General features: G+C 45.2%; 1 protein-coding gene across 1 annotated transcript in view; it reads left to right on the plus strand.

Annotated features, from left to right (window-relative positions):
• Positions 1-1,020: 1,020 nt before the first annotated feature.
• LOC117815924 (metal transporter CNNM1-like) overlaps positions 1,021-16,346 on the plus strand; it is a 36,355-nt gene continuing 21,029 nt past the window's right edge. Inside the window, exon 1 of the mRNA XM_034687951.1 lies at positions 1,021-2,514. Coding sequence (XP_034543842.1) covers positions 1,086-2,514 — 1,429 coding nt within the window. The 5' untranslated portion in view covers positions 1,021-1,085. The remainder of the gene's footprint in view (positions 2,515-16,346) is intronic.

The following is a 16,346-nucleotide window of genomic DNA, read 5'->3' on the forward strand; positions in this document are numbered from 1 at the left end:
GGCACTGCTGAGGTCCCCTTGAGCAAGGCACCGAACCCCCAACTGCTTGGGGTGTGCTGGTTGACGGCAGCATCCTCACTCTGACATCTCTATCCCTAAGTGCATGTCCACTGCATGTGTGTGTGCATGATTGTATGTATATACCAGCATGACCAAAAATAACACAAGTGAAAAAAATTGAATTTCCCCCCTGGGGATTAATAACGTATGTTTCTAAGAATGTTTCTAATCCACCCGTGACACTTAATCTCATAATGTCACTTACAGTTTAATGTTTGTCTTTGTGTTGCTGCAACACTGAATTTCTCCTCCAGGGGTCATAAAAGATGATCTTATCTGTATTATCTGATTTAATCTTTTAATCTCAGTTATTTCCTTCAGTGTGATGAAATCAAAAGTTTACACCCTTTCAGTAGAAGAAATGAAACGACTCATCCACAGCTTCTGCCTGTGCTCACATCAACTGTGTCACCATAATTATCATTAATGTATGCATACAGTCCTCATCATTGATCCACTTGCTGAGCATCACTGAATCATCTTTACACACTTGTTGCTAAATGACAACAATGATACCAAAGGCTGCATCCATGTGATTAAATCATCACCATCTGTATTTGAGGACCACTGTAGATTATAAAAACAGCTTTATGAAGCACTTTGCATTGAACAAGTCTATCAGCATTTAAAGTCATTTCATAGATTTGAAGTTAAAGCTGACAGTTTTGCAGAATTGAGTCAGTGAAAGCTCATTTTTTAGAATACAAACACTAAAAAAGACGCTTTTAAAGGTAAATATGAAATAAAGAGATCATCTTGAGTCAGTCCATCATCAATCTGTAACTCCTGCATCTCCACACCTCCAGCTTTTTGTCTTTTAATGGTGAGCTCGTATCTATTTATAGAGAGTTACGTCACGGCTCGGTGCAGCGCGCGCCCCTCTCAGCAGCAGAACATCCTAATCACCGTTTAACGGGGATCTGCAGGTCCCTCCTCTCCTCCTCCTCCCCACATGGACCGGATCCACGCAGCACCACGTGACCCGGGAGCCCTGGACTGAACGAGCCCCTCACTCACACCGCATCATGGCTGCGGAGGATGCGGCCGCGCGGTCCCTGCTCCCCCGCGGGGCTCCTGTCTCCCCTCCCCGGGTCCTGCTGCTCTCCCTGGCCGCCCTCTCTCTCCTCCCCTCCCCGGCTCTGGGGCTGCTGGGCTTCCGTCCTGAGGAGACCGGGGTGGAGCTGTCCGTGCAGGACGGGGTGCTGAAAACCACCGAGGGGACCCGCTTCATGCTGCGGGTCTACTACTCCACCTCCCCGCAGAGGCTGAACCGCACCGCGGGGACCCGAGCCAACAACGCCGCGCCCTGGATCGCCTTCATCGAGGAGCCGACTCCAGGCAGAGAGGGGCAAGTCCACCCCAAGAGGAACATGTGCATGGACAAGAACGCCAGGACGTCCGACATAGAGGTCTTGGGGTCTTTTAAGTCTGCTTCCAGTCAGAACTCTGTGTTAGTGGAGCTCCTGGCCAAAGACCTGCGCAGGGGGGAGAAGATCAAGTACTACTCCATGTGCGCCTTTGATGGATCCAAATGGGAGCACTACAGGACAAGGGACTTCTGGGTGGCTGTCACGGAGCGCTCTGCAGCCCCGGACCTGTGGCTGCAGGTCCTGGTGTCCGTGCTCCTCCTGGGGCTGTCTGCTCTGTTCAGTGGGTTGAATCTGAGTCTGCTGGCCCTGGACCCGGTGGAGCTGCAGGTCCTGCAGAACAGTGGCACAGACAAGGAGCAGAACTACGCGAGGAAGATCGAGTCTGTGCGTCGGCATGGGAACTACGTCCTGTGCACTCTGCTGCTCGGGACCGCCATCATCAACGCCTCCCTGGCCGTGTGGATGTGCCAGATCCTGGGCATGACCTGGGTCTCCACGGTCATCTGCGCCTTCGGGATCTTCTTCATCGGGGAGATCCTTCCTCACTCTGTGGCCTCGCGTCACGGTCTTGCCATCGCCTCCAAAACCATCTGGGTGACTCGGCTCCTCATGGTGCTCTCCTTCCCCATCTCATACCCCATCAGCAAACTCCTGGACCTGATCCTGAACCAGGAGATCTCCAGCTTCTACACCCGGGAGAAGCTCCTGGAGATGCTGCGCGTCACAGACCCGTACCACGACCTGGTCAAAGAGGAGCTCAACATCATCCAGGGCGCGCTGGAGCTGCGCACCAAGACTGTGGAGGACGTCCTGACCCCCCTCACGGACTGCTTCATGCTGGCCTCGGACGTGGTGCTGGACTTCAACACCATGTCCGACATCATGCAGAGCGGGTACACCAGGATCCCGGTGTTTGAGAACGAGAGGTCCAACATCGTGGACATCCTGTTCGTGAAGGACCTGGCCTTCGTGGACCCGGATGACTGCACCCCCTTGAAGACCATCACCCAGTTCTACAAACACCCGCTGCACTGCGTCTTCAACGACACCAAGCTGGACGCCATGCTGGAGGAGTTCAAGAAAGGTGAGGAGCGTGTGTGTGTGTGTGTGTGTGTGTGTGTGTGTGTGTGTGTGTGTGTGTGTGTGCGTGTGTGTGTGAACTTGAGTCTCTGTTGATGTTTTCACTCTTCATCAGAGTTTGTGTTTGAGCGCAAAAGTTGAAATAATTCATTCTGGATGGAGGCTGGTAAATGTTTAGTTTCCATGGCAATCTGTGTCTGCTCGTGGGCTGTGAAGATGCTGACTGGTGTGCTCATCCTGATCCTGTGAGTCCATTTTTATCTGTTGCTAAGCAGACAGCAATCCACGTTTCATCAAACTGAGGCTTTCAACACATTTTAGATTCTCATTCTTAAAAAGTGTGACCACGAAAACAAATGTTATCAACAAGAGGAAACCTTAGAGGGGACTGAGTGTGGAGTTGAAATGTGTTTATATCTGCAGATGTGACCTCTGATGAGTCTCCTCTGGATGCATTTTAAACACAGATCATGCAAAATGATAATTACAGCTCTCTGATTGGACCACAGCTGCTCTTAACTCAAGTCAACTTTGTGTACAGCATCTTTCATACATTCAAGCATGCAGCCCAAAGAGCTTCAAAAAGAAAAGAGAGACAGAATAACAGCAAGAGGTAAAATGATACATGGCTAAAACAAGATAGAGGAAAGTGATATGGACGCTAACGGATGGACGCTACACTGAAATGTTAATTAATATGCACTGTCTCTTTAAATAAATAAATACTTAGAAATACAAATAAAATAGAATATTACAACAAATCAGATAAATACCATAAAAATGAAATAAAATAAATACATTAAAAATCAAAATTAAATTAAATGAAAATTATTATAATAAAATCATTAAAATAAAATCAGATAAAGAAAATTAAAATGAAGTAAAAATAAAATACAATACAAATACAATAAAATCCTTAAAATAAAGTCAGATAAATGCAAGAAACAAAGTAAAAAAAATATATATATATATATATTACAATAAATGAGATAAATAAAATGAAATAAATGTCAGAGCATTTTTAATAAAAATCAAATCAAATCATTACAATAAAATCAATAAAATAAAATCAGATAAATACCATTACAATTTAATAAATTAAGATAGAAACAAATACATTGAAAATAAAAATAATGCAAATAATGCAAGGGCTAAAAAGAAAATAATCCAAATGAAAAGCCAGATTAAAAAGGTGAGCCTTTAGTTTACTTTAAAAAAAAAACAACCACTATTGTCTTCACAGGCTCCACAGAGCCCAAGTTAAATAATGCTTCTCTGCTAAATGTGTCTCAAACTTGGGTTAGGATCCCTGATTCATGACTGCTGCTATGTATTTAGGCTTTACAATGTTTCTTGAATCATTTCAGTGGCTTGTGCAACAACATGCTTCAACCCATGTTTAAGTTTTAGTCAGGTGTTGAGCTGTGGCAGATTGAGACTGAGGTTCTGATGTTCTGTGATGAAGTATTGGAAGTGATGGATGAGGGACAGAAACACAACATTCAGTCGACAGAGGCTTCCTTGAAGTGGCTGACATGACACCATGTAGAGGTGACAATGCTAAAGACGGGACAGGTACAGTTCTGGTGTTCTGTGATTCCTGGTTTCTGCACCCTGCATGTCAAAATGCAAACCTCTGCCATCAGTCAGAGAAGTTGTGCCTCTGTTTGGATCAAAAGGGGACGAGCTGTAGTCTGGGACGGCTCATGAGGCAAAGGTAGAGCGGTGTCAGGAGTCTACAGTTCAAGAGTCGAGTATGTTAACCAGCTGAGCTCTAAGACTGTTCCCCCTCTCTCTGCTCCTCTGAGGCTGCTCAGTGTTTCAGCATCGTGAGAGTGCGTCTGTTCTCATAACACCTCTAAAGAGCTCTGAGTCTGCACGGCCCTCCCTGCATTCAAACAGAGATAAACTCTGTGTGCAGAGCCGCTGCAGCAGAACTCTCTCCTCTCTCCTCTCTCCTCCGGTCAGCTGACGTCCCTGCTTTATTTCCCAGAGTAAAAATGGGTGGGGTGCTCAGCAGCCAATCACAGTCCCCGGTGCTTTCGCTGCCTTGCTGCATGCTCGGGGACTCTGCACAGTCAGCTTCTTTTTATTTTTTTTTCTCTCTGCAGGGTTTGTGATGAGGACAGGTAGAGACCGAGGTAAACAGAGAAGGACACCTTGAACAAACCAGGGTCTGTTTACAGGAAACAAGCGCAGGCTCGTGTTTACGACCATCTGCTGGCGGCTGAATGTCATGTTCCTCCTGAGAGACGTGTTGTTTTTAAGCTTTGCACATTTTTAAAAAAAAGGCATTAAATGTCTGTGAAAAAGGAACACAGGGATCAGCAATCCCTCAACCTGAGCTGCAGTAATCTTGTTTATCCAGCCGCCGCTCTGCCTCTAACCTCATATGTTCGTGAGCGTGTGTGTGTGCATGTGTGTGTGTGGAGTGGGTTCGTTTGAAGGCAGATGCCATCAGAATTTGGATGAATCCTGTGCCGCCGTGTCACAGAGGGATCTGCAGCTGATAATCTACACAGACAAGAGGATTATTTCCCTCTTTCTCCTCCTGCACCTCTCCCTCTCTCTCTCCACCTCTCTCTCTATAACAGCAGTTTCAGGCACTGCGGCAGAAACACACAGGTCCCCTCGTTCATTTCAATGAGACCCCTGCAGTGGTTGGATGCCGCCTCAGTCAGAGAGGCCTGAGGGGAGACAGACAGAGCAGGAGTGAAGCTGTGTAGTGTGTTTAAATATTTAGTGAATCAAACTTGACTTCCTGGTTTGTGTGACCTCCAGACACGATCTCACAGACGGTTCTGCTGCTCTGTAGCTCCTGCAATTTGCATCAGGCTGCAGCTGTGAGACATCATCTGTCATCACTGTGATGTAACCCTCCAGACAAATGCATCTGATACAAGTCAGTCCTCTTGAACTGGTGCACATTTAGACCATGTGAAATAGGGTTCCATGTTTCAACGATGTCTAAGCAGTTTGAAAGTCACAACTAACTCTCTCTCTGTGATCAAATCCTGGACAAGAGATTCAGTTTCTGGAGTTTTCTGGTTTCAGTTTGAGGTGCAAGGAGTTCTGACAAGTCAAGTTAGAGCCAAAGACGGTAAAACACATGAAGGTAGTCTCTAACGTCACTTATACCTCTTTTCTACCAACACTAACCGGGTTGTATTTCCAGGCTGGGGCTGGCTCTGGTTTGGAGCTGGTTGAACTCGTGAACCAACACGGCACCCGTTTGTTTGACGTCAGATTTACGTGACCGTTTTTCCTAGCAGAGCTAGCACGAACTTTCCCTCACAACAACATCGATGGCGGACAACGGCAGCTTGTGTCCTCGGCCGACCGCTGCTTTAAGATAAGATAAGATAAGATACTCCTTTATTCTTCCCACAACGGGGAAATTCATGGAGTTACAGCAGCAAACAAGAAGGTGTACAGAACAAGACAACATCCTGTCCGCCCACAGCAGGTGAAATCCTTCCAATGTGGCGTTCGTGTCCGGTGTTAGCTCTGTTAGCATGATGCTACTCTGGTGCTGGGTTAGCTCGTCCACCTTATCGTAGATAGATCTTACATTCCCCCATAACGGTGGGTGGAAGGACAGGTCAATGTCGTCTTTTCTTAGCTTGCTTAGCTTTGCCTTGGAATCCATTAGTCTCTTTTATTTTTTTTGCTGCAGGACGATGACAGAAACACATTTGGTTTGTGTTTTTCATCACGGAAACCCCGCCCCCTCGCTCCTGACGTTAGCACTTCGTGGTTCTAGACCAGCAAAGAGTTGAAGCCGCTCTGGACTGCTTCACTCGCAGTCGGAACACGAAAAAAACTGTTCCCAATTGAGTGCCGGCTCCAAAGCTGCCCTGAAACTGTCTCGGTTGAAAAGGGGTATATATGGTTCTTGAAGTGGCGTCATGAAGCCCAAAGATGGTGGTCTTTGTTTTGAAAATGGTGACTCTAAGGCCTGGTTTATACTTCTTTTTTTTTTTTTTTTTTTTTTATCAATCAATTAATCAATCTTTATTTGTATCGCGCCAAATCCCAACAAACGTTATCTCAAGACGCTTTTACAAACATAGGAGGTCTAGACCACTCTATGTCAAATTATGAACAGAGACCCAACTTCAAGACAGGGTAAGACTCAGTCTGACCCCACCTTAATCCACCATGAGCATTGCACATCGCAGTATTTAGCTAGTTACAGTGGTGAGGAAAAACTTCCTTTTAACAGGCGGAAACCTCCAGCAGGACCAGACTCATGTTAGACAGCCATCTGCTGAGACCGAGTTGGGTCTGGAAAGACAGATAGAGGGGAGTAAGAGAGAGAAGTGATAGTGATGAGACGAGTCGTAGAAGCTGTTGCCGCTGGAGTCCAGCATGTCCGTATCAGCTGGAGTCCAGATCGTCCGCAGCAGGAGGACGTCTACGGCAGCTCAGAGGAATCTACGAGACAAGGGAGCTCAGGGACTCCAGAAAGGTCTATGGTTAGTAACTTTAATGGGACAGGAAGAGTTAAAGTAAGTGATGAGGGGGTTGGGGGGAAGGGGGTGAGCTAGGATCCCAGTGTGTCAGTGTGCCAGTTCCCCCGGCAGTCTAGGCCTATAGCAGCATGACAAAAGCTGGTCCAAGCCTGATCCTGGTTTATACTTCTGTGTAGTGTTGTAGTACTCAAGACTGGTCCCGAGACCACATATTTAAGGTCTCGGTCTCGTCTGGGAATCGAAAGCATTTTTACTCGGTCTTGTCTCGGTCTGGGACTGGCTGAACTCCGTATTTTTAAATCAAGACCGGCTGAGACCCCCACTGATGAAACTTAAGGAGTCAAAAGGCGCTCACAGCACGTCAAAAAAAAGGCAACAAAGACAAAACCAATGCAGTGAATTGTATTTGAAGCAAACTTAAATAAAATAAACAGAAGTCTTTTATTTTGTCACCTCATCCTGCTGCTGGTTAACGCGACTGCCACAGAAACGGGCTGTTAATGGGACAGGTGTGTGTGTGAGTGTGTGTGCGTGTGTGTTTGGGGGGGGGGGGTGAATAATCGTTGAATAGATGCCAATGATTATGGAATAGTATTTTGGCTTGAAATGCCCATTCCTAGTTAAAGAGAAAGGAAAGCAGTGTTTGCAGCAGAGCTCATTATCTGCAGCAGAGGATACAAGAAAGACTGAAGACACAGCATCAGAGAAATAAAGCTGTGTTTGCTCTCCAATGCTAACACACTGCAGAGGTGCAGCAGAGAGTCCACCGCTCTCCTGAGACCACAGAGGAATCCTTTGGCCTGAATGCTAAGCAGGAAGCCCGGCACGAATAAAGCCGTCCAAGTTACACCTTTCCCCCGCTGCGAAACAGCTGCACCAGGACCGAGCCGGTACGGGAAACCTTTACAGAGCCAGGGGGAAAACTTGTTCAGCCTAATGGGATGCTGAGCGGTGCCATGGGTATTACTCTGAAAACCTGGAGGGGAGTCCGCCTCCCTCTGCCAGGAGGCTGCCAGAGCCAAAACACACTGGAGGAACATCATTAGCTTCGAAAAGTCAGATGATAGACGTCTCAGAGCGGCCAAGTAGGAGAGCGGACTTTAATCACATCCAAGATCTGTGCTGAGACTTTAAACTCTCTGTCACTCACCAAACAAGAATAAATATATATATTTACAAAGAGGAAGAAGAAGCATGATTACATCTCAGTCTAAGCTTTCCTCAGCTTTAACAGGTAACAGGTGGGGGGGAATTTGGGCGCAGGCAAGATGTGGTAATTTGCTGAATTAGTCTTAAGTAACAAGAGCAAAGACAAAATGATGCAATGACAAAAAACAAATTTGGCTTTCTTGCCCAAGAGCGAAAGACAGACAGGAAGTGTGGGGAGTGGACCGAGGGGCTGGGAGTGGACCGAGTGGCTGGTGGTTGGACCGAGTGGCTGGTGGTTGGACCGAGTGGCTGGTGGTTGGACCGAGGGGCTGGTGGTTGGACCGAGTGGCTGGTGGTTGGACCGAGGGGCTGGTGGTTGGACCGAGGGGCTGGTGGTTGGACCGAGGGGCTGGTGGTTGGACCGAGGGGCTGGTGGTTGGACCGAGTGGCTGGTGGTTGGACCGAGGGGCTGTAGTTGCTGTAGTTATGTGTCAGTTTAACCACCTTTCAAGAAACCCAAGGTCGCTTCACAGGGTCAGGTAGGGGGTCTGGGGGGTCTGGGGGGTATAGGTGGGGACAACACTAGCTAATGGGGAAAGGCCTTGAGGATAAGGTGCGTTTTGACTGCTTACAGTTGCTTACATACAACTTTATCTCCATTTACTAGATCAACATACTGACAAACCACGCTGTGCTACGAGAGGACATCTGTCACCTGTGACTGTTTACATCCAGGTAGTACAGGTTGTTTAAGATACTTGATTCTGATTGGTCAAAACCACTTGACAACGGTTATTAACTTTTACTAACATGAGCAACACTAAAGGCAAACTGATCACACGTCATGTCAAATCAATACGCAAAATAAACTTCCAGCACATTTTTGCTTCTGCTTGTTGACACCATAGACCAGGGGTTCCCAATGTGTGGGTCGGGACCCCCTGGGGGGCTGTGAGACACAAATGGGGGGCCGTGAGATTTTTTTTTTAAAGTTATCAAAATAATAGTACATTTTAGGACGCTGGTGGCCTAGCGGTCTAAGCGCCCCACGTAATAATACCTAAGTTTTATATAGCGCTTTTCAAGAACTCAAAGACGCTTTACAAGAGAGACAATAAATAAATACAATAAAGACATATAAGACAAGCAGACGAGAAGGGAAGAGGTGGAATAATGAATGTGTGGGGAATGCCTGTTTGAAAAGGTAAGTTTTTAACTGTTTCTTAAATGAAAGGAGTGAGTCAGAAGCACGGATGTGTGGGGGGAGAGAGTTCCAGAGGGTGGGGGCGGCTATGGCAAAGGCCCGGTCCCCCAAGGTACGGTGCTTGGATTTAGTAATGGGAGTGAGGAGGTTGGAGTCAGAGGATCGGAGGCGGCGGGAGGGGTGGTAGTACTGGAGAAGGTCAGTGAGGAATGGGGGGGCCAGGTTATTGAGGGATTTGTACGTGGTGAGCAGGATCTTGAAATGGATGCGTACAGTATAGAGGCTACAGTCCTCGTCACAGAGGTTGCTGGTTCGACTTCCAGCCTGTCGACCACTTGCTGCGTGTCTACCCCCACTCTCTGCTCCCCACATTTCCTGTCTCTGTTCAGCTGTCCTATCATTAAAGGCATAAATGCCCAAAAACATAACTTTAAAAACAAAAAAAAGTACATTTTATCCATTATAGTAAAAAATATGGGCAAAAACAGTAGCTAAATTTAAAATAAAACCTTGAAAATAGAAAATGTAATGAGTTAAAACACAGCCACATGCTCATATAGGTAGGCTAATTTTCTGCAGACCAGCTAAATGAAGCCACATTAAATCACTCCAAGGGACAGTAGGGATTGTGAGTCTTTGGTACCTATATTTTGGGGGTCACAGGCTGAAAAGTTTTGGAACCTCTGATCTAGACCATAAGGTAAAACCAACATTTTCATATTGGATCCTGTCCATCAATATGATGAAGGAGTGAAGCAGGTGAGAGAAACTTTAGATTAGCGATCTCTACAAGGAAAGTTAAACCATGAGCGGTGGTGATGATAGCAGCAGGGTTCAAAGATGTGACATTAGTTTATTTTTAAAGGTGTGTTAAGCTCAGAGCTCAGAGAAGAAGGAGAGCTGGATGAGGTTCATGGTTCAATCCACCACAACAGGCAGAGAAGAATCCATCACCATGGAACGATCACTGACTAAATACTGCTTTATTCTTCACTGTAATTAAAGAGCTGTTTTTAATTAAGACCCAGCCCTCTTCATCACACGTTCACACCCTTCAGCCCTCCATCTCTTCCTCTGAATCTGCTCTTCTCTCTCATGTCTTTGTCGCTGTACGGCGTCCCAGGAGGCACATTATAAAATATTCAGTGTGCTATATCTCCAGTTTGTCTCCCAGCCATCTGCTCTCTGTGTTCACTTTTAGGCTGATCACTTGTAACGCTGCAAACAGAAACAGAAGTGCATGTCGGGGGAATGAGTTGTAACGTAATGCATACGGAGCTGTCAGATGTCATTTTGAACGAGCAGAGAGATAAGTTTGATCTTAAAGAAAGCTGATGATAGTTGTTTTAGTTAACAGGTCCTTGCAGTGCAGGTTTTGGTGTTAAAAAGGTAGGGCATGCCGTGTAAGTGGGCTCAAACAAAGGACGGATTAAGCAAGAAACGTTAGCTTTTGCAAAGTTCAGTTTATAGACTTTTAAAATACAATGGTATCAATAGCAAAGCAACAGAGAAGCATTGCTGGTAGTTGCTCAAGAGGATTTACAGCAGGTCGGATGCTTCCTGACACGGCATGAGAGCCTGAGGTACCTTACTGCAACATAAGCCAGCTCTTAGAGGATACAATTGAATAAATAATACATAAAAGAGTGGATTTAAAAAGCTACAGCATAAAAAGACCAGGATGCAAGAAAAGCTAGAAAATCAGGGAAGAAGTCAAAATGTAATGTTGAGGAGGGACTTTGTTTTCCAGCAAGTAGAGGGAATATTAAATCACACAAAAGATGGAAGGGGGAAAAGAAAGCATCTAACTCTGGTGTAAAAATTAAACCAATTCAGTAGTGCAAAAAACTGCAGTTCCTCAAGTGTCCACTTGGGGCTGGCTCCAAAAACCAAAGATGCCAGTAAAGGTCCGGGAGGCAGACACCCTCTCTACTTTTAAGAGTAGGCTTCAGACTTTCCTTTTTGATAAAGCTTATAGTTAGAGCTGGATCAGGCTTGGACCAGGTCTTAGTTATGCTGCTATAGGCTTAGACTGACACACTGGGATCCTGTCTTTCCCTCTCTCTCCTCTCTCTGCCTGTCTCTCACTTTAACTCTTCCTGTCCCATTAAAGTTACTAACCATAGACCTTTCTGGAGTCCCTGAGCTCCCTTGTCTCGTAGGTTCCTCTGGATCTCTGCTGTAGATTAATTTTTGGGGTCTTTTATTCATCCTTTCTTTCTTTCTTTCTTTCTTTCTTTCTTTCTTTCTTTCTTTCTTTCTTATTCCTTTTCTTCCTTTCTGCTGTCTTTCTTTCCTTCTGTTCTGTTCTTTTCTTTCTTCATTCCTTTCTTTCTTTCTTTCTTTCTTTCTTCATGTCTCTCTTTTCTTCTTCCTTCCTTTCTTTCTCTCTTTTCTTTCCATGTTTCTTCATGCCTTTTCTCCTTTTCTTATCCTGTCCTTTCCATGTGCCATTCCTTCACCATTTATTTATTCTCCTCTTTTTCTTTCTTCTGGTCTTCCTCTCTTCTCTCTTTTCTTAGACCTTTCTGGAGTCCCTGAGCTCCCTTGTCTCGTAGGTTCCTCTGGATCTCTGCTGCTGTGGACGTGGTCCAGACTCCAGCTGCTACAACTACTACTATCTGTCTCCCCACTATCATCTCTCTCTCTCTTCATCTCCCTCTATCCCTCTCTCCAACACGGTCTCAGCAGATGTGTGTCTAACATGAGTCTGGTCCTGCTGGAGGTTTCTGCCTGTTAAAGGAAGTTTGTCCTTGCCACTGTAACTTGCTAAATGCTGCAAAGTGCTCTGCTCATGGTGGATTAAGATGAGGTCAGACTGAGTCCTGTCTGTAAGATGGGACTGGATCTGATCCTGGTCTTGATGTTGGGTCTTCGTTAATAATAGAACATAGAGTACGGTCTAGACCTGCTCTGTTTGGAAAGAGTCTGAGGATAACGTTTGTTGGGATGTGTTTCCAATATGATCCTAAACTACAAAATATACACAAGTCTGCTTGAGCCTGAGGTGAAAGAAAACGTTGTATAACACTGATGAAATCAAACACAGAGGAGTTCTCAAAGCTGCAGAGCACAGAGAGTCGGTAGCACCTTCAGCTCACCACGCTCTCCCTCCGTCTCTCAGTCTCTCCTGTATGTAAGGCTGACCTATTTAGCCCAATGCAGCTCTGCCAGAGTTGTGTGCATTTGTGCGAGACTGTGCGTGCATTAGCGTGTGTGTGTTGTGTAGTAATTGGCAGGCAGAAGGTGTAGAAGCAGAGGGGGATCTCACCGAGGTCGAAGTTGAATCGGAGCCAGGACGAGCTACAAACAAGGACTCACTCTGTGTGTCCTCTCGGCGTATACAGTATATTTGTGCAAGGGCTACTTTGTGCAGATCTCACAGGGAAATTATGCAACAGTGATGCAAGTGACGCAACACACAACTGCTGCTGTCTGCAGTGCGGCGTCCGTGTTAGAGAGACGGATTTTGGCAAAGGGACAAACACACAAAAGTCTCCTCTTGTTTTTCTGCTTCACTGACAGATACACTCGTCTGAATGGGACTGGTCCTAAGCAGCATTTAAGACCAGCTGAAGACCGTGCTGTTATGTTTAAAGGGGACAGAATATACCTTCAGACAGCAGCTACAGGAAGCTAACTTTAAAAACAAGCAGACCATTTCTTCTTTTGTGCATTTATGAACACAGTTTCCTGTATTTTTCGACCATGTTTGCATGTGTTCACGATCAAAATGTAAATCTGAAAAGTCACTTTTACCTCTGTGTCCTAATGTATGATATAATAACATCTCTACTTACTCTCAGACTTTTTATACACACATCCACAGGGTCAGTAAATCAAACATAAGAACACCTGCTTTATCCTCTAAAAAACGCCTTAGAAAACACTATAATAAATGGCTGTAACTTGCTCAGTAAAGGTTTGATAGTGACAAAAATTCATTTGGAAGTCTAAAACACCTAAGTACAACTTTCTAACAAAACAAAACAAAACTTCCTGATGTTTTGTCTGAGTTTACAGTAAAAAATGACCTAAATTTCCAGACGATTTCTTAAAAAACTTCAGTATTTTCATCCATTATCAGAGAAAACTAAAGTAAACCTGGTACTTTAAATGCAGCACAATGAAAGATAAGGTTCTCCTGAATAGAATGATGTATGGCACTTGATGCTGAGTGCTTCAATAGGTTAGAAAAACAAGATAAATACAGGAGAGTCTAACGCCCCCCAAAATGGTCTAGGTCTTTAAAGGTGACATATCATGCAAAATTGACTTTTTAATGGTTCTCTACCTGAAATATGTGTCCCTGTCTACAAACCCCCCGAGAATGAAAAGAATCCATTCTGCCCCTGTTCTGATTTCTCCACCTTTCTGTAAATGTGTGTGAAACCAGCCGTTTCAGACTTCCGTGTTTTTGTTACGTAACAACAATATCCGGTCTGTCACGGAGTCAGAGCTCGGAGCTTGTTCAGCCCATAGACTGTATAAAATACAACTCAACCCCTCCTCCGTTTTTCATTCCCTGCACACATGTGTGCTAACAAGGAGCTTAGGAGGGAGGCATGCTAGTTGTAGGCTGTCTTAATAAACACAAAGGTCGGTTTTACTCCCCAAGTCTGCAGATTTGAAGATCTAGTGGATGATTTTTATTTGTCATGGATAAGTGCTAGCGCTAATTAGCATAGCCACATAGCTATATGTTCATAGCTGTAGCTGTAGCTGTAGATGTAGCTGTAGCTGTAGCTGTAGCTGTGTACCAAGACACACGCCGACATACTGACAAATAAAACAACAAGAAACACTAAATCTGTGACCAATCCTTCAGAAAAGGTCCTGCTGCCTTTCTGGCAGAGGTCGGTTTTACTCCCCACGTCTGCAGATTTGAAGATCTAGTGGATGATTTTTATTTATCATGGATAAGTGCTAGCGCTAGTTAGCATAGCCACATAGCTACATGTTCGTAGCTGTGTACCAAGACACACGTCTACATACTGATAAATAAAACAACAAGAAACACTAAATCTGTGACCAATCGTTCAGAAAGGTCCTGCTACAGGCGCCTCTCCGTCAGGATCAGATTCTGGATCAGACTCAGAGGGTTGAAGTAACGTGATCTCTGAGCAGCCGTGTATATTCAGCCAACATGTAAACATTAGATCAACGTGCTGGAGAGCCGAGGCACATCCACTTCCTGAGGGGGCGTGGTCAGAGAGAAAACAGAGTGTTCTGAGGAGGACTGAAGAAGAGGGTTTGTCAGGCAGACCAAAATCTGATTTCAAAGTGTTTTTTTGAGCATAAACTTTAAAGACATGTTTTGGGGACCTCTTAGACCAATATATATTGATGAAAAAAGCATGATGTCACCTTTAAGGGTGATAGAAGCTACAGAGGGTAACTAAAAACAGACTACTCCCCACCTCAACCAGGTCATATCTTGTTTTAGAAAGGAGTTAATAATAATAATTATAGGAATTCATTTTATTTATAGGCGCCTTTCTGGACACTCAAGGTCACCTTACAACAAAGCAATAATAAAAGCAACACTCAACAGTAAATAAATACATACATTAGAATAAAGAATACAATACTAGAAAAATGAAAGGGGGGAGGGAAAGTCCTTCCAGGTGGAATTTTGTACGTCCTGGGGGAGAGAGTTCCAGAGGCGGCTGAAGGCTCTCGACCCCATGGTGGTCAAGCGAGCAGGTGGAGGCGATGGAGGAAGAGGAGGTGGAGGATGCGGTGCTGCTCTCCGAACCCGTGCTCTCTCTGGTCGGAGACGACTTCTTCTTCATGGGTTTCGCCTTGGCGCTGTTGCTGCTCTGCTGCTGCTGCTGCTGCTGCAGACACTTCGCTCGCCTGTTCTTAAACCACACCTGAGGAGGGAGGAGGGGTCAAAGGTCAGCGTCACACGGCGGGCACCAAACAGGAAGTAGACTGACTGCAGACTCTCTGTGATGAAGAGCTCCGTCAGAGTCGAGCTCAGAGCAAGGGAACAAAGATAAACCTGTAGAGCTACGATCTACGGTTTAATACGACAACGAAGCAGCTCCCACTTTACTGTAGAAACAAACATTTAAAGGGGACATATCACGTTTTTTTCATCAATACATACTGGTCTAAGAGGTCCCCAAAACATGTCTTCAAAGTTTATGCTCAAAAAAACACTTTGAAATCAGATTTTGGTCTGCCTGAAAAACCCTCTTCTTCAGTCCTCTTCAGAACACTCTGTTTTCCCTCTGACCACGCCCCCTCAGGAAGTGGATGTGCCTCGGCTCTCCAGCACGTTGATCTAATGTTTACATGTTGGCTGAATATACACGGCTGCTCAGAGATCACGTTACTTCAACCCTCTGAATCTGATCCAGAATCTGATCCTGACGGAGAGGCGCCTGTAGCAGGACCTTTCTGAAGGATTGGTCATAGATTTCACAGTTTCTTGTTGTTTTAATTGTCAGTATGTAGACGTGTGTCTTGGTACACGGCTACGAACATGTAGCTATGTGGCTATGCTAACTAGCGCTAGCACTTATCTATGACAAATAAAAATCATCCACTAGATCTTCAAATCTGCAGATGTGTGGAGTAAAACCGACCTCTGCCAGAAAGGCAGCAGGACCTTTTATGAAGGATTGGTCACAGATTTAGTGTTTCTTGTTGTTTTATTTGTCAGTATGTAGACGTGTGTCTTTGTACACAGCTACAGCTACGAACATGTAGCTATGTGGCTATGCTAACTAGCGCTAGCACTTATCCATGATAAATAAAAATCATCCACTAGATCTTCAAATCTGCAGACGTGGGGAGTAAAACCGACCTTTGTGTTTATTAAGACAGCCTACAACTAGCATGCCTCCCTCCTAAGCTCCTTGTTAGCACACATGTGTGCAGGTAATGAAAAACGGAGGAGGGGTGATTCAGTATTATTTTATACAGTCTATGGGCTGAACAAGCTCCGAGCTCTGACTCCGTGATAGACCAGATATTGTTGTTACGTAACAAAAACAC

This window comes from Notolabrus celidotus, chromosome 7, assembly GCF_009762535.1.
Source record: "Notolabrus celidotus isolate fNotCel1 chromosome 7, fNotCel1.pri, whole genome shotgun sequence".
Taxonomy (NCBI): Eukaryota; Metazoa; Chordata; class Actinopteri; order Labriformes; family Labridae; genus Notolabrus; species Notolabrus celidotus.